At 35.1% G+C, this 18,111-nt stretch overlaps 2 protein-coding genes across 3 annotated transcripts; both read left to right on the top strand.

The window, feature by feature from the left end:
* Positions 1 to 8,238: 8,238 nt before the first annotated feature.
* On the top strand, positions 8,239 to 11,944 carry LOC125808070 (uncharacterized). Of its 2 annotated transcripts, XM_049487865.1 has the most exons (5): positions 8,239 to 8,243; positions 9,399 to 9,585; positions 9,909 to 10,130; positions 10,893 to 11,005; positions 11,447 to 11,944. In XM_049487865.1, exons 2-5 carry the CDS (start codon positions 9,400 to 9,402, stop codon positions 11,814 to 11,816), a joined length of 891 nt encoding a protein of 296 aa, XP_049343822.1. In that variant the 5' UTR covers positions 8,239 to 8,243; position 9,399; the 3' UTR covers positions 11,817 to 11,944. The 2 variants fall into 2 exon arrangements, with proteins under 2 accessions (XP_049343822.1, XP_049343817.1); XM_049487860.1 differs by lacking the exon at positions 8,239 to 8,243 and having other exon boundaries at positions 9,375 to 9,585.
* A 455-nt stretch (positions 11,945 to 12,399) lies between these two features.
* Positions 12,400 to 13,814, top strand: LOC125807915 (early nodulin-like protein 2). Its single transcript, XM_049487668.1, has 2 exons — positions 12,400 to 12,631; positions 12,745 to 13,814. Exons 1-2 carry the CDS (start codon positions 12,460 to 12,462, stop codon positions 13,812 to 13,814), a joined length of 1,242 nt encoding a protein of 413 aa, XP_049343625.1. The 5' UTR covers positions 12,400 to 12,459.
* Positions 13,815 to 18,111: the final 4,297 nt, after the last annotated feature.

Here is an 18,111-nt window from a genome sequence, read left to right as displayed (position 1 = left end):
GGATTTATTTTTCAAGAGTTTGGTAGGTAATCTGTTAATGATGTATGTAGCTGTTAAGACACATTCCCCCTAGTACTTCATAGGTAATCTAGATTGGAAAATGAGGGCCCTAGCTGTTTCAAGAAGGTGCTTATGTTTCCTCTCTACCACACCATTTTTTTGGGTGTGTAGGGGCAAGACCTTTGGTGTATTATCCCTTGTTCTTGGAAAAACTGGCTAGCTTCATTGGAGGTAAACTCCAAACCATTGTCAGACATGATGGTTCTTAATTTGGTTTGAAACTTATTCTCTATGAGTGAGCTTAAGGCTTTGATAGTTTGTAAGGCATTGCTTTTGCATTTAAGTAATTGTGTCCAAGTTGATCTAGTGTTGTCATCTACCATGGTCAAGAAATAGTTGTAGCCATCATGAGTGGGAATGTGGTATGGACCCCATAGATCAATGTGAAACAATTCAAATGTTTTGGTGGTGGAAGTTGTGCTCTCAGGAAATGACATTCTAGTTTGCCTGGCCATAGGGCATATAGCACAAGTAAAAGGCTGTTTTGTGGAAAAATAGATAGGTATGGTGGAAATGGTTTTCATTTTTACAAAGGGTACATGGCCTAGTCTAGCATGCCATGAGAATTCATCAGTATAAGTCTCAGCAGGGGAACAATCAGCAGTAGAACAAGAAGAAGAATTAGAAACTGAACATACTTATTTATTGATATAAAGAGTGTATTTTACAGTAGATGATGAAGATGAAACTTGACATACATTGCAAGACCTTTGGTGTATTATCCCTTGTTCTTAGAAAAATTGGCTAGCTTCATTGGAGGTAAACTCCAAACCATTGTCAGACCTGATGGTTCTTAATTTGGTTTGAAACTGATGCTCTATGAGTGAGCTGAAGGCTTTGATAGTTTGTAAGGCATTGCTTTTTGCATTTAAGTAATTGTGTCCAAGTTGATCTAGTGTTGTCATCTACCATGGTCAAGAAATAGTTGTAGCCATCATGAGTGGGAATGTGGTATGGACCCCATAGATCAATGTGAAGCAATTCAAATGCTTTGATGGTAGAGGTTGTGCTCTCAGGAAATGGCATTCTAGTTTGCCTGGCCATAGGGCATATAACACAAGTAAAAGGCTGTTTTGTGGAAAAATGGATAGGTATGGTGGAAATGGTTTTCATTTTTACAAAGGGTACATGGCCTAGTCTAGCATGCCATGAGAATTCATCAGTATAAATCTCAGCAGGGGAACAATCAGCAGTAGAACAAGAAGCAGAATTAGAAACTGAACATACTTCTTTATTGATATAAGGAGTGTATTTTACAGTAGATGATGAAGATGAAGCTTGACATACATTGTCAGTTGAACTTTTAGTACAATTAACTAGAGAATGACTGCTATGACTAGGGAAAAACTTTGCAGCAACATGAGTCATTTTGCTGCCAGCAGAAAGAGGATGACAGTTGTGACATATAGAGCACAAAAAGTATAAACCATTTTTAGCTCTACCAAGTTCCAGAACATTGTTGACATACTGCAGACTATCACGCAGATCTGGTGACAAGGAGTTCAGGATCCAAGATGTGACCATATCATCATACCTTTCCCATTGCTGAAAGCTAGGATCAGTAGGATCAGGTCTCACAACCTTCCCATTGATGAATCATGTCTTGCTCTTAGCCCTAAGAACTGCTCTTCTCCAGGATCTGTAACCAGTCCCATTGAAAACTGCATGTAATAGGGATGAACTCGCATTTTCAGATGGATGCAAGTAGAAAGGACTAGGGATTTCTACCCTAACAGTAGATGCAAAAGCATTTGGAATCGAATCAGCTGAAGAATCAACCATAGTGAATTGAAAATTGGGAAGAAGATCAAGTTGAAAACAGCCAGATCAAATAAGATTCACATAAAAGGAAGATGAAACTGACAGATCGAAGATCGAGTCGACAACAACCAGATCAAACAAAAATTCACATAAAAGAAAAATGAAGCTCACAGAATGAAATGGAAGCGGAAAGAAGATAGGATCAATTCCCTGTGCTCTGATACCATGATAAAATCAACAATGTGAGCTCCCAAACTCCATTAATGGAGAACTCATTGGTGAGAGAGAGAGAGCAATCGAGAGAGAAAACTCATGGAGAAAAAATATCTTTTATTGAATGTGAATTGGAAAAAAACAAGTATTACAATGTGGAGATATATATACAAAATCACTAATCAACAAACTTGATTCTAACTGAATTTCTAACTAACTTTACTGTTCACAACTAACTAACTAATCTTACTGTTCATCAACTAACTAACTAATTTCATACTTTATAGTCTCAACAGGGGACACCAATATGAAGAAGAAAACTATGAAAAAAGACGATAGGGAGAGGGTTTGAGAAAGGATGACATGAGAGTCAGGAGGGCAGAATGTTGCATGGGATCTAAATAAAGTGTGTCTGGAGAAAGAAGCAAACGATGGACAATAGTAGAAGAAACTTCTTTTTTTTGGATTAGTTAGAATCGAAAGCCATGTGATCTTCGATAAATTCGCCAAGTTATTCTGCATGAAATTCATACAGTTGTTTACTGATTAGTCATGAGTCCCTCCCTCCCTTCACCCCACCCCACCCCCTTTTTTTCCTCTTCTTTTCTAGCAATAGAATCATATTGTCATATATTATAGTCAAAAAGTTGGAAAGTACCTCATGTACCTTTACTAGTCTACTTGCAATTATTCCTAAAGATAGATTGCCTAGAAGAAACTCGATGAACACTTTGGACTTTTGAAACATGACAGTACACATACATTAAATTATTATAAAATTGTCCAAACCTAACTTAAGTTGCCAATATTGAATAGAAAAACAATTTCATGGACTTAAAGTACATTTCATTTTCAATTTTTTTTTCTATCTTGAATCATAAGTGTCATTATTTTTATTTTTTTTAACAAGTGTCGTAGTACGTGATGCAATAACAAAGAATAACGCTCATATGAGTACATTATAATAAGACCAATATAACATCATACTATATATATAGAAAAAATTATATGTGAATATGGTCAGATACATTATATATTACAGCTCAAAAGAAAGAAAATGACAGTTGTGGAGTCAAAACTATGGACTGGCAATATTAAATAAACTAGGTTGAGTTTTGCCTAATATTTTTTTTTTCTTTTTATAAATTATATAGGAGTATCAAATATTAACTTATTTCCCATTTTAGATATACATATTCAAGACGTTTCTTTTAATTCAGTATTAATACGATAAACTAACAATAATATTATATTCAATACAATCTCACTTACAATTTGTTTTTTTAAAAGAATAGTATGTACTTAGTGCAGTTTATATGTTTTACTTTTCTTTTAGTCCGTTAAGAAAAGAATGATATAGTTTTATATTTAGTAACAACTTAATTTTAAAATATACTCTCTTTGTTCTTAATTATTTGTTCAATTTTATTTTTTTACTTATCCATTTTTTACATATTATATCTTCAATTAATTACTTTGAAAAAGGTGAACTTTTTGAAAATCTTAAATTTTTAATTCATCCACTTCATAATTATAGGGATAAAATGATAAACTCACTATGTCAATAATTGTTTTCTTAATAGGTGTGTCAATTTAAAAATAGACAAGTAATTAGGGACATAGAAAGTATTTTGAAACACAAACTTCAAAAGTCTTTTTTCCATTCTTAAATTGCGCGCTAAATCAATCATATAAAATGAAATCGAGAAAATAGTTATTAGGAATACATAATTAATTACTCCTTCTGTCCCTAATTACTTGTCCACTTTTGAATTGACACACCTATTAAGAAAATAATTAATGACATAACGAGTTTACCATTTTATCTCTATTAATTATGAGGTGGATGAAAAGTTCTATTGAACAAGTAATTAGGAACAACTATAAAAAAAAATTGGACAAGTAATTAGGAACAACTATAAAAAAAAAAGTAGACAAGTAATTAGGGACAGAGTGAGTAAGTAGGAGCATTAATGGAGGTCAAAAGACCGGAAATAGCCGGTGACATAGAGCGGCGAGGTAGGCGCACGTCACGGGAAATAGCAGGTGATTCGGTACCACAGTCACGCTAATTGTCAATCGGGTCAACTACTAATAACCCGATTGCCCTACATGTCAAAGTGTGAATGTGAATGAACCAAACACACTTATTTATTTAGCTTTTTGGCCTATTAATAATAGCTTCAAAGTAGGTGTTTTCTTAGAAAAATAATTTAAGATAAAAATTAGTACTTTATTTGCTTAATGGATGTGATTTTTTCTAAGATGACACTTGAGAGAATGACAATTACATCCCTTATAAAATTATATTGTATTCTATCTTCATAATTGACATGATTTTTTGCTAAAATGAGACTAATTGACTCGGGGAGTAATGACATTTACACCCTAATAAAGCTATATCGTATTTTCAAAAATAGTTAATCACAAAACTATGTGAGCTCAATTAACGGAAAGAGTAATGACATCTACACCACTTATAAAACTATATTGTATTCCATCTTCGTAATAGACATGAATTTTGTTAAGATGACACTTATCGACGGAGGAAGAAATGACACCCCTAATAAATCTATAACATATTTTCAACAACCTATATTAGATAGTTAATCATATAAAATATGTAAATATGTGAGCTCAATCAGTTATCCACATCAGGTTCAATTGATACAATTTAAAATTTTACAGCTTATTGAGGCTAATATATATGATTAAAGGAGAAGTCATATTTTTAAAATATGAACTTATCTACGTTAATAGACACTTAAGTACACACACAAGTTTGTTTCAAAAATTAAACTCAAGGTGTTCAATAAAAATATTTTATCATATTTATGTAATCAATTAAAAAAAATCGTAATTTAAATGTTTAAATAATATTTACTGACATGAATATTACTATATTAAGTTTTAACTTGCTGCTTCCTATACCATCAATTCTTTCTTATTACGTAACAATAGAATATATTTTTTATTTTGATATGTTATATATAAAATAAAAATAGTTTTATTGTAAATTAGAAAATTATGAAAAAATAAATAAACTAATTTAAAATTTTAGTAAGAATTAGACAAATAAAGTTATGATTCATATTTTAGCTCATGAATTAGACAGATTAAGTTACGATTTATATTTTAGCTCATTTCAATCCATCTTATATAAACTAAAGTAATTTTTGAATCAACCACATAACTCATTCGAATTCAATCCAACTCACTTATTCGACGCCTCTAATTTTAAAGGCAGAGATTGATGATCACCCCTACTCTTGTTTCAACAATCTTTTGGGGAGGACTCAAAAGGGTTCAGATTATGTTGGGGTGAATTTTAGGAATACTGATTATGATAACATGATCAAAACTTTATTGGCAAGCTTTTACTTCTATAGATACAAAGTCAAAAAGTGGCAAATGTCCAATCAAATTGTACAATTGTTGGTTTTCACCAAAAATACATAAATATGTTCCTCAAAATGTATAGATGAGGGAAGTGAATTCTATTAGATGAATAACTCAATAAATATACAAAGCTGAAACTAAAGTTACTTGATCTTGCTGAACTCAGTACTTTTCGTACTAGCTAGTAATATAACCTGGCCGATAGAGTGCTACTAGTCGAACTCTATTAATTTATAGATTAAGTTATTACCAATGAGCTAATTCGTTCTAAAATATCCTTTTCCCTTTATCTAGAGGACAATAATACGAGTGCAGTAGCATTTTTGGAGAGTCAAAAACAACGTAGCTAATACTAGACAAGTGAGTTATCAAGTCTATCTTTACCTTGTAAGTTTATTATATATTACTACTTCACTGGCATAGGATACTCTATTTTTGCTGCTGACAAGCAAGTTGCAGTTAAAAACAAATCTTATTGATATTGAAGGGGAAAGGGCTATGGGAGGTTTCATTTTGAACTATTTTGCATAGGAAAAATATCAGAATGTTGCAAGAACAGGCTGCTACAAATGAACTCCCTATCACGAAAATACTCTATGAAAAAAGAGTTAACTACACGAATGCACTGAATTCGGCTTGTTCACCTGTTAGGCAACCAACAAATGACATTTAAAGGAGGAAATTTTAGCACCAATGCAGAACAGGCTGCTATAAATGAACTCCCCATCGCGAAAATCATCCATTAAACCAGAATATAGTACATGAATGCATTGAATTCATATCTCAATCCGACTAGACAATAAAATGGTATAGCATAGAGAAGAGACACTATCAGAAGATACACCAAAAGTACACATCAATATGCACTTCTTCAGAGTAACTGAAGTTCGACTAACAAGCCAATATTCAGTTCCTTTGTTTGATTCATAAAAATAGACATGATGATAAATGGAACGAATAAATGAATTTCAGCTTTGGAGACGATTCAATGCAAGTAAATTGTCAATGTGAAACTGGACAATACTAATGCAGCAGCAGAATTGCTGTCAAACAAGATAGCATCCACAAAACAGTAGGAATTGCACAAAATAAATACTAAACTATCTTGATCTTCGAATAGGCCTTTGAGATCTCTAACGTGTCACCCACGACAGTCTTGAGTGGGTAAAAGCTGTGGGGAATGTAAGTAGTAACTACAGCACTACCACGGTAAACATTAACCTTCCTTAAAAACTCGTCTTTTGGGTTGTAAGAATTGAACTCTTCTATACGACAGTTATTTTGCAACAAGATTTCTCCATCATTCCATAATATGATTGGTTTATAAATCGGATTACAAAGACCAGGACGAGCAATACTGCTCATTGAAATTCGTTGTTTAACCCAAGATTCGGAAATTCCATATATCAAGACACTCCCTCTTACAACTATCAGACATACACAAACTATCCCCTAACTTCGCGAGTCTCAAGAACCAGGTTATAGTTTTTAAACCAGGCGGAGCTGGCAAATGCTTCACCTTTTCTGTCTCAATATCGAAGGAGTAAATGCTGACCATAGCAAAAGCATAATGATCATTAATCCAATGAAGAGCACCATTAACAATGACATCGCCAAATGATCCCCGGTGAGGAAATGGACCTTCTCCCAAAAGGCCAAAATTCTCCAATTCTCATCAACTCCAAGAGTGTAAACCTCTAGTTCAGTTACTTCACGATACTGTACCGATCTCAATACTTTATATACTGTCGAGAGGCTTGACTAGAACAAAATCCATAAACAACATCATGAATTCTTTTATCCCATTTGGGCATATTAAGCTTAACATACTCACCCAAAAGGGGATTACTAATGTAGACAAATTGATCTGAATGCCTAGAGAAACCGACTAATATACTAATGAATCCATCACACGATCCAATGTTTCGCCATTAACCACTTTCTAGCTGAGGGAGGTGAAATTCATTGTTCAACACAATGGGATTGATTTTAGGGCAAGAATTATAATCATAATCTGATTTGAGCTCAAGAATTGAATATACAGAGTGATAATTCGAAAACAAGATGCAGGGAAAAGGGGATCTAGTGTGATGCATTAACACGAATAAAGGGTCAGAAAATATACCATAAAAACTTGTACAAACCATTTTTACGCGAAAAATGGACTTAATTGGCAATCTTGAAAGAATTTCCACCATAATTTCTCTCGGAAGGTCCATAAATTTGGTTGGAGAGACTTCGTGTTTACCTTCTTCGTTTGCAATCACTCTTACATGAACTTCATTTTGGTTTCTTCTTTGAGGTTTAGGGAAATGGGAAGTTCGAGATATTGCTGATGAGGGATTCTTGGCATCCATTTTTTCTCTGGTTTTTTCTTTCAGTGAAGAAGACAGAGATTTTAGCAGGGGATTTTTGGCGCGGAAAATTAACTCTTATCCCTTTAGGTTGGCGGGAGTTTAATAGAGGTAAATTCCCATTTTGAAAAATTAAAATGATACTCCCTCCGTCCCTATTTACTTCGATAAATATTTGATTTCCGTTTTTACTTGTCATTCTTTGACAAGCGAAAGGATAATTTTTTTCTTCTTATTATACACTATCTAGGCGCCCTCGAAGGAGGGGTCCCACAAACTTCTTCCCCGAAGGTCAAGCCGTAGTTCTTGTCCCTGGAAGAAGTGGAAGGAGTTCTCTCAATTTATTAACCTTGAGTTAATGTCTTTGAAAAATGTAGTTAGTAAATGTGTTTAAAACTCTATTAATTAATAGAAATAAAATTGTAAACTTATTATACCAATTATTATTTTCTTAGTAACTGTGTCAAATCAAAATTTGACAAGTAAAAAAGAGACGAAAGGAGAATATTTGGTACCAATTTTTTGTGTTCCCTAGAGTATGCATAAGTATACACTTAAATTATTAAAAAATTGAACAAGTAGACACAAGCCTTCTATACGACAATTTGTGTCCTACATTGAATCCTACATGTGACAATTCACGTCTTACATGACATCCTACGTGTATAACGCTACGTAGGATGTGAATATCTATTTACTCGTGGACCTTCAAAATTAGAGGACATATTAAGTGAAAGTTGAAACAAAGTTAAATAACATATTCATGTATTATGCCTTTAAAAAATGTGAAAATTGACAATTTCCCTTTTGTTTTGAAAGTAAAACTCTAATTAACCGCACCTTAAAACTCAATTTAGCTCTCGAACTATATAATTCTCGTCACATTCAACTAATATAAATTGTTATTCTCCTTTGTGCTCCTTTCTCTTAAAGAAGATAGTTGTCTGATTTGAATGTTATATGAATGATTTATCTTAATTTGCTCTTTTGAAGTACTTATTTATATTCTAAATTATCAAATTTCATTTTTTTTTCTATTTGTTTTCATATCATATTTTTTGTTAGTGACTTACCTATAGAATAGATAAAAACATTATTTTGGGAAAAAGGAGGTAGAAATAGCAACACTTGTTATGGAATCGAAAAAATAGAAAGAAAAATAAGGAAGAATGAATGATAAGTCGCTTTATTGTTTCTTGAATTGATTTAAATAGAAAAATACATTACTAAATATAAGTCATTAAGCAAAATAAAATAAGAAAAAATATTTTTTTACGGATATTAAACTAAATATTTTATAATTAATATAAAATTTATACTTGAAAGGGAAGTAAATATTCTAAAATATTCGTAGACTAAAAAGGAAGTAAATATTCTATTCTATCTCATTATTACTATAAAACATAAAGTAGAAGGAAAATAAATTTTAACAATCCTTAATTATTACTAATAAATAGAAAATCTTATTTATCCCCAAAAAAAATTGGTGTGCACCCCAAGATAGGATAAGTTTTTAATTTTCTTTTTGTGAAAATGACTCGAGATAGGACTAAATAAAACAAAATTATTCTGGACTTAGGCAGCTTCTTGGTGATCATCTGATTTTTTAAGCATGGCCGATATCACAAGAATGGGAGTTGTTGGCGCCGGCCAAATGGGCGCCGGAATTGCTCAACTCGCCGCCGTCAACGGCGTCGACGTTTGGCTTTACGATTTGGATTCTGAAGCTCTTACTAAAGCCCACAAATCTATTTCCAATAATATTCAACGTCTCCTCACCAAAGGACAAATCTCTCAGGTATTATTACTCCTTCCATTTGAGTTGAAAGCTTTTGTAAATTGCTTGCTTTGAATTTTACGTTTTTAATAAGATTTTGCTTGCTTTGAATTTTACGTTTTGGAGTTCCGGAATATATGGTCAGAATTGACTCCTCAAATTTTATGATATCACAAATTTTGGGAATGTTTGAAAAATTCTTGTGAAAAAAGCTTATTTGATTCCCAAAGTTGTACTACTTACTCTATGGAAGAGTTGTTTAGGGTTAATTTGGGAGTAATTTATAAGAAATGTGAACAGTGATGAGTTCTTTCTTGTGTTTGATGATCTATGATATAAAACAGGCAACGAGTGTGGATGCTGTAAAGCGTCTTCGTTGTTCATCGCGCTTGGAAGATTTACATTCAGTTGATATTGTTGTTGAGGCTATTGTGGAATCTGAACAAGTGAAGAAATCTTTATTTGCTAACTTGGATAAGATTGTAAAGAGTTCTGCTATTTTGGCTTCTAATACAAGCTCTATTTCCATTACTCGTCTAGCATCTGCTACGTGCCGACCTTCCCAGGTTTGCTTCACTTGGCTGTTGATCAATTATAGACTGAATGATGGCATATGAAACTTATTGAAAATAGGACAACTTTATTGATATGCAAATATGTGTGTTAAAGTTCAGTAAAGTGCCAAGATTCAAACAATTGCACTAGTCTTGCTTTATCTATATCTTGTTGTCTTTCCTTTTAGACTTTCGGAATCTCAATATCTAGGCACTCTTGCTTGAACTGGTAGGATTTCTTGTGGTTGTGTTATGGTTGCTTTAGTGTGTATGTCCCATCTTTACTAGTCATCACCTGTAAAAACATATAGAATGTTGGTAAGGTGAGGGAATAATCGTTCGTCAGGTCAATGAAATGGGTGGTAAGGTTGACGGTGTAAGGCTCCTCACTGCTAACCAGAAGACAAGGAACTAACAAGACTTTTAGTTGGCTGCTAAAAAGCAATATTGGAATGTCAGTTGATGTGAATAAGGGTAAAGAAATATGTCTGAGGAGCAGCGGTCACAATAATGGATAGGGAACCGTATTTCTCAAAGTGATGGTTTGAAGGAGGATTAATTTGGTCATAAAAAGGTTTTAGTTCACGTCAGATCTAGAACAGAATCAGGCACTAGTAGTCATTTGCCTTTCCCAATGTGCTCTGTCTATCTATCTCTGTGCCTCTTTTATGTAAACTCTAGTTACACGAATCCATCAACTGCTTAGAGTCTCTATTCACTGCTCATATATCTTTTCTCTTTTTGTGTGTGTGTGTGTTATGTTTTCATGGGCAGGTGATTGGCATGCACTTTATGAATCCTCCACCGATTATGAAGCTGGTTGAAATTATCCGTGGTGCAGATACATCAGAAGACACATATTGTGCGACTAAATGCCTGGCAGAGAGGTGACTGATAGGAAAACCCTGCAACTAGGATTTAAATAGAGATGCATGTCTCCTCAACAGTTAGAAATTTTCTGTCATGAATGCTTACACTTTCAGATACGACAGCCATATATAATCTACATGCCTTGTGGGTATAATATTTCCCAACGTTTCACCGCCCCCAAAAACAAATCTCTCATTCTGTAGCTGCAAAGCTTCACCTTTACAGAAATGATTAAAACTCTCTCCTAAATCGTTTGGCCCAAATGAATCTTAAAAAAACTGTTTTCTTGATGAAGGCTGTTGTGCTTGGGCCAAATGTGTCCCTGTTAAGTGGTTGATAGATGTAGCCGAAAAAAGGAGAAAGTGGTCTTTGTTATGTCCCTATCTCAAGATTTGAGATTGTTTGGCATCTATAGTATCTCTACATAAACTACTTTCTGATTTATCTATTATTTGCAGGTTTGGTAAGACAGTTATCTGCTCTCAGGATTACTCTGGCTTCATAGTAAACCGAATTTTGATGCCTATGATAAACGAAGCCTTTCATACACTGTACACCGGTGTTGCAACAAAAGAAGATATCGATACAGGAATGAAACTAGGAACCAACCATCCTATGGGTCCTCTGGAACTTGCAGATTTTATCGGACTGGATGTTTGTTTGTCAATCATGAAAGTTCTTCAAGCCGGTCTAGGGGATGATAAATATGCCCCATGCCCTCTCCTTGTGCAGTATGTTGATGCTGGTAAGCTTGGTAAAAAGCGAGGCGTTGGAGTATATGACTACCGTGATGGTGCTGCGAAAATAGGAGGATCGCCTCGACTCTGAACTCCTTGCCCTTGGAATTTATGAAACAGATTACAAATTGTTGAAACACTCCCTACAATTCAATAAAAGAGAAAAAAAAATGACAGTGTAATTGTTCTCATCTTATTGCATAGCTTCTGTTGTGGCAAGTCTAGACTTGTTGCCAATTCCTCCCTCATTTTTGTATTACATCCTGCAACTACTAATGATCCAAGTTGGTGCCAACGACAACAAACCCAATGTAATCCCATAAGTTGGATCTAGAGAGGGTGGTGTGTACGTGAAACTGTTCCTTAAGCTGGGGCCATTGTATTAAAAATCAATTTGGCCATAGTAATATTAAAGTAAAAGCTAACAATCAACCTTAATTAAATTAAATTCCCTAATACCATTAGTACGTTACCTTTATCCATGTGCTTTATATCAAACACATACAGTCAATTTCATATAGACTATATATAACAACATATTCGCCCTGAAACCTTCATTTCAGTTTCATTTTCTTCTCACTTCTTCACTAATTTCAGTTTCTTGTCCATTTCATTTGTCCCCCTTCTTTATTTCTATGTGTTTTTGTGACATTTTCTGTATCTGTACAGTTATTAAAATATCATAGTAAGAAAATCTCTTGCACGTTTTGAAACAGAAGAAAATTTCAACTTCCATGGCACTACAGAGACATGTTCCAGTATTAGTCCTACTGCTATTTTTTTGGTCTAGCTCATCGGATGCATATCAATTCGAACTTGGTGGCGTAGATGATTGGATTGCTAACCCTCTTGAATCGTTCGATCAATGGTCTCAACTAATAAGAATTCAAGTTAATGACACTCTTTGTAAGTATCATCATCCTATGTTAATCTGTTTAATTTGTTTATATGACAAGATTTCATGAATTGATCTTTGTAATTGTTCGTTTTTTCTTTTCGTGTTTGTATGTGTGACACAGTGTTTAAGAATAAGAAAGGATCAGATCTGGTGTTGGAGGTAAACGAAGATGATTATGACAAGTGCATTATAGAACATCCGATCAAGAAAATGGAAGATGAAAACTCTGTTTTCGAATTTCATCGTTCAGGTAGTTTTTATTTTGTTAGTGGTAATAAGGATAAGTGTAAAGAAGGACAAAAGTTTGTTATTGTTGTTGCTGGTATGATGCTGCCTCCTTCAACTCCGGTACCGTCACTTGCTCCTGTTGGTTCTCACTTATCTCCGAAGGCACATGCACCAGAAAAGGCTCCAATTGGGGTGTCACCTGGCCCTGTACCGGTGCATGTTCCTCGGGGTACTAGTTCAGGCTCACCTCAAATAAGTCATTCACCAGGGGTGGCTCCAACGTTGGCCTCGCCTGGTTCTACTAGTTCTCACTTATCTCCAGTTTCTAGTGCACCCGAAGAGGATCCAATATTCGGGTTGTCACCTGCCCCTACAGATTCTCACTCATCTAGTACGGGCCATGCACCTGGAAAGGCACCAACACCGGTGCATGTGCCTCGAGGTACTATTTCCGATCCACCTCAAACAACACATGCACCAGGGATGGCTCCAACACTAGAGTCGTCCCATGGGGTTCCAAGTGCTAGTACACATCACTCTCCCATAAAGGCTCCAACACCGTCATCATCCCATGTGCCTTCCGGTTCCCATTTAGCTCCAATGGCTCTATCACCAACTTTAGCTAATGTGCCTTCGAGTAGTGGTTCACACCTATCTCCTGAAACTCATGCACCAGGAAACGCTCCAAGTGGTGCGTCACTTGCCCCTACTGGGTCCCACTTATCTCCAACAACACATGCACCCGAAAAGGCTCAAACACCTGCATTATCACATATGTCTCCAAGTCCAAGTTCACACCTATCTCCAGCAGCTCATGCACCAGCAAAGACTCCAACCGGGGCATCACCTGTTCCTGCTGGTTCTCACCAATCTCCAATAGTTCATGCTCCTGGTAAGGCGCCAACACCGGCATCATCAAATGTGGATCGAGGTATTGGTTCCCACTCACCTTCCGTTAGCTAGATCGTTTATAGACTTCTTTCAATTCTAAAAATTTAGGCCTTTTATGAGAAATGACTAAATGTCAATTTACAATATATTAAGGCTTTGTTCGATCTTGAAATAAATTCGCTTATATTTCCCCAAATAGCACTCACATGAACATTACTTATATCAACTCTTCTCTTTTGACAGCTCGTGCACCTGGAAAAGCTCCAACTGGGGCGTCACCTGTGCCCGCGGGTTCCCACTCATCTCCAACTGCTCAAGCACCTGTCGAGGCACCAACTCCAGTATCGTATGTGCCTCGAGGTACTGGTTTATCTCCTATGGCACATGCACCTGGAAAAGCTCCATCCGGGTCATCACATGCATCTGATGGTTCTCACTCATCTCCAAAAGCTCATGCACCTGTAAAAGCACCAACACCGATATCCAATGTTCCTCGAGGTACTAGTTCACACCCACCTTCTACGGCTCATGCACCAGGAAAAACTCCATATGGGTCATCACATGCACCTGATGGTTCTCACTCATCTCCAAAAGCTCATGCACCTGTAAAAGCACCAACACCGATATCCAATGTTCCTCGAGGTACTAGGTCACACCCACCCTCTACGGCTCATGCACCAGGAAAAACTCCATTTGGGTCATCACATGCACCTTCTGGCTCTCACTCATCTCCAAAAGCTCATGCACCTGTAAAAGCACCAACACCAATATCCAATGTTCCTCGAGGTACTAGTTCACACCCACCTTCTACGGCTCATGCACCAGGAAAAGCTCCATCTGAGTCATCAAGTGCACCCGTAAAGGCTCCAACACCAGTATCATCAAATGTTCCTCGGGGTACTAGTTCACACCCACCTTCTACGGCTCATGCACCCGGTAAAGCTCCACTTCAGTTATCTCCAAAAGCTCATGCACCCGTAAAGGCTCCAACACCAAAATCATCAAATGTCCCTCGGGGTACTATTTCAAACCCACCTTCTATTACCCATGCACCCGTAAAAGCGGGGCCAACACCTGCACCCTCACATGTTCCTTCCAGTCCTCGCTCACACCTAAACCCGATTGCTAATGCACCTAAAACCGCTCCATCGCCAACAACTTCGAAAATATCCCAAAATCCTAGCTCAGGCCTATCTCCAACGGCTCATGATGAATCCTCACCTTCCATTTCACCAACAACAGCGAAATCATCCAACGAATCTTCTCCAATTTCATCTTCTCCGTCATCAAGTACGCCGCGATCGGGAGCGAATTCCCCGCCGGAAAGTATTGCTCCGGCGTCCTCCGGCGACAATATCTCGGCGGACATTGATTCACCAGCTAGTTCACCACTCAGTTCTGAATCAGCAGCAGAGAAAGCATCAATTACTCCTCCTATGTCAACAATGTCACTCTTTTTTACTCTAATTTTGGGATTAATAATTTAACTTAGAAATTAATTATACTTATACTTAATTTGGTTTTCTTCTTTCTTTTTGTGTTAGTTAATTTTGATTATTTGAATTACAGTTGTATTGGGCTGTTTAGTTGTTATCTTTTGTTTAATTTTGTGTGTTACATGAACTTTTAATATATGAAAGTATACACTAATTTTCCTCTGATTTACTCTTTTCCTTTTAACATATTAACCTAATCATTCTTTTCATATTAGTCAGTGTTTTTAGCTTGGACATATTTTTGAAAGAGAAGAGTATATGCATAATTTATTGGCTTTACCTAGAGAGATGTTGTTTGTGAAGCACCCTCGATTCAAAGAAGGAATTTTATGGATTTGGCTCCTGTCCAGTGGATGTAGCATCCAGTTGGTCTAGTGCCCCTTTCATCTGTGGCCATCTGTCACATAATAATCTAAGGGTCAATAATTATTCAACCTAAACAACCTCTTAAATCATGGTTAAGCTACAATATCTTTTTTAATATGCTCAGTTTTTTTTATCCGATGATAAAAATTAATGGTATGTTGAATTTTTTCAATTTTTTTTTTCACGTTCTTCCCAAAAAATCAATTAATTTCCATCACAAACCCAATTTCTTTCAAATTAAAAACTCAATTATTTTCATATTATTTAATAACTCTTCCCAGATTTCTCTATATATTCAACTTCTTAACAAAATTAAAGTGCATCACAATATATATATATATATATATATATATATATATAAAATCATGAAATCTGCCACAAGAAATAATTTCTACAGCTAAATTATATTATTGTTCTTGTTTCTCGCTACCAGACGGTTAAGAGAGAGTAAGAGATTTCTTCGATACTCTAGTTCTTCATAATATTATAAATAGGACATTATATTGATATTCGTTAATACGAGATGAAAAACTATATAGTAACTAAGTATGTATCTAACACCTTTCCCATAAAGAAAATTATTGGTTCTCAACTACAAAGTGCAAATAGCTTCTGCCCATTTACTTTCACTCCATCACTTTTAAGGCCTAAGCAATACAAGCCAAAATGTACCAAAAGAAATCACTGTTGGACAATCAAATAAGTAACCCTGAGGGGTAGCTCAGCTGGTAAAAGCCTGGGACAAAGTCCTTCAGGTCGCCGGTTCGAGCCCCCAGCAGGGCCACTGGAGGCATTACAAACCGGCTGCGTCTCCAGGGCCCCGTGGAACTAACCGTGGTGGACCCGCCTTGAAACAGCGGGACCCGGTGGGTACAGCTAGTCGGGTTCGCAAAGCGACGCCCGGAAACCACGGTAAAAAAAAAAAAAAAAAAAGACAATCAAATAAGCAACACAACAAACTTGCATTAAATTGTAGATTGTAAATAAAAACTTCAAGCCAAATACACCAAAAGAACTCTCTGTTATTGCCTCAAAGAACAATAATCAAACCTCAATTAAATTATCAATTGTCAATATGACGACGATAAACTGCCACTAGATTGTTCCAAAAAAATAAATAACTGGTGGGAAAACAATTAATATGAAAATAATTGAGTTTTTAATTTGAAAGAAATTGGATTTGTGATGTAAATTAATTGATTTTTGAAAAAAAAAAAACGTTAAAAAAAAGTCCGAAAAATTCAATATACCATTAATTTTTGTCGCCGGATAAAGAAAACGGAGCAGTGATTGAGCAAATACATGTCGTTAATATGGAAAAAAAAGATATTAAAAAGATACGGTGGCTTAAGCATGGTTTAAGAGGTTGTTTAGGTTGAATAATTATTGACCCTTAGATCATTATGTGACAGATGGCAGCAGATGAAAGGGGCACTGGACCAACTGGATGTTACATCCACTGGACAAGAGTTGAATCCGAATTTTATTAACTTACCTTTAATTAAATAGCTACGTATTCAATATAGTCACACTTGTTATGGAGTAAATTGTTCAAATGTTGAAAATTATATAAAATTAATTTTTTTGATAAAAAAAAATCATCACTTTTTTATCCCCATATTACACTAAAAGTTTTTATTCCCTCGTTTCAAAATAAGTGTTAACTTAACAAAAATAATGTTTAATTTATGAAGAAATGTTTATATACAATGTATAGTTATATCACATCGAAAGTTACTTGATTGGATTTATTCGACTAACTTGTTATTATTGAACTACGGTGGTAGTGTAAAAATATTGATATAGCTTATGATATTTAAGAAATTAACGCAAAAAACTTGAAACATATTACTTGGAGTATTTCGTACTTAGATCTGTCAAAAAGACATAAACAAGGCTTAATTAGTGAATTACCATGATCGGGAAACTAAAAAGGTGTGCAAAGTTGTACATCCCTAAATATTGATCGTGATTAATTACCTTTAAAACTACGTTCAATTAAAGGAGGGAAAATTAGCAAATCCCAAAACATTGATTGAGAGCAATGCTCTAAAGCTACGTTCAATGATTTAGTAGCTTCATTCATTTTAGTCGGCCTGATTTGACATTTTCATTAAGAAACTAATTTTTCGTAGTTATGTTTGCTTTTACTTATTCAATATACTAAAAATACTTTATTTTTATTTGTCACTCTTAGTATATCAAGAAAATCATATTCTTATACATAAGTTACGTAGGAATCAAGATATGCCTCTTATGGCGTAATTTGTGGGTTCTGAAATTAAGCTCTTATCTCGTTCAACATAAGTTATGTAGGAAATATGTTATGACATTTAAGTCATTGTTATATTATGATTATCACAGAATTAAAAATTATTAAATTTTAAGAGGAAAAATTAATCATCCCAAATAAGGATATTTGTGCAAAATCATAATACATAAATATATCATTTAACTTCACTTTAGCTAACATCTATGCCCTTCAACTTTGAGTATACATAAGTAGA

Source organism: Solanum verrucosum, unplaced genomic scaffold (genome assembly GCF_900185275.1).
Source record: "Solanum verrucosum unplaced genomic scaffold, falcon-dt-bn FXZP01000277.1, whole genome shotgun sequence".
Lineage (NCBI taxonomy): Eukaryota > Viridiplantae > Streptophyta > Magnoliopsida > Solanales > Solanaceae > Solanum > Solanum verrucosum.
Note: the sequence above shows the minus strand (reverse complement) of the source record. Positions and strands in the feature narration are given on the sequence as shown.

Bases quoted from the DNA above. Each gene is read 5' to 3' on its own strand.
- LOC125808070 (XM_049487865.1), top strand. From the start codon at position 9,400: ATGGCCGATATCACAAGAATGGGAGTTGTTGGCGCCGGCCAAATGGGC. The intron at 10,131-10,892 runs GTTTGCTTCACT...TTTCATGGGCAG, and splicing joins CTACGTGCCGACCTTCCCAG to GTGATTGGCATGCACTTTAT. The intron at 11,006-11,446 runs GTGACTGATAGG...TATTATTTGCAG, and splicing joins ACTAAATGCCTGGCAGAGAG to GTTTGGTAAGACAGTTATCT.
- LOC125807915 (XM_049487668.1), top strand. From the start codon at position 12,460: ATGGCACTACAGAGACATGTTCCAGTATTAGTCCTACTGCTATTTTTT. The intron at 12,632-12,744 runs GTAAGTATCATC...TGTGTGACACAG, and splicing joins TCAAGTTAATGACACTCTTT to TGTTTAAGAATAAGAAAGGA.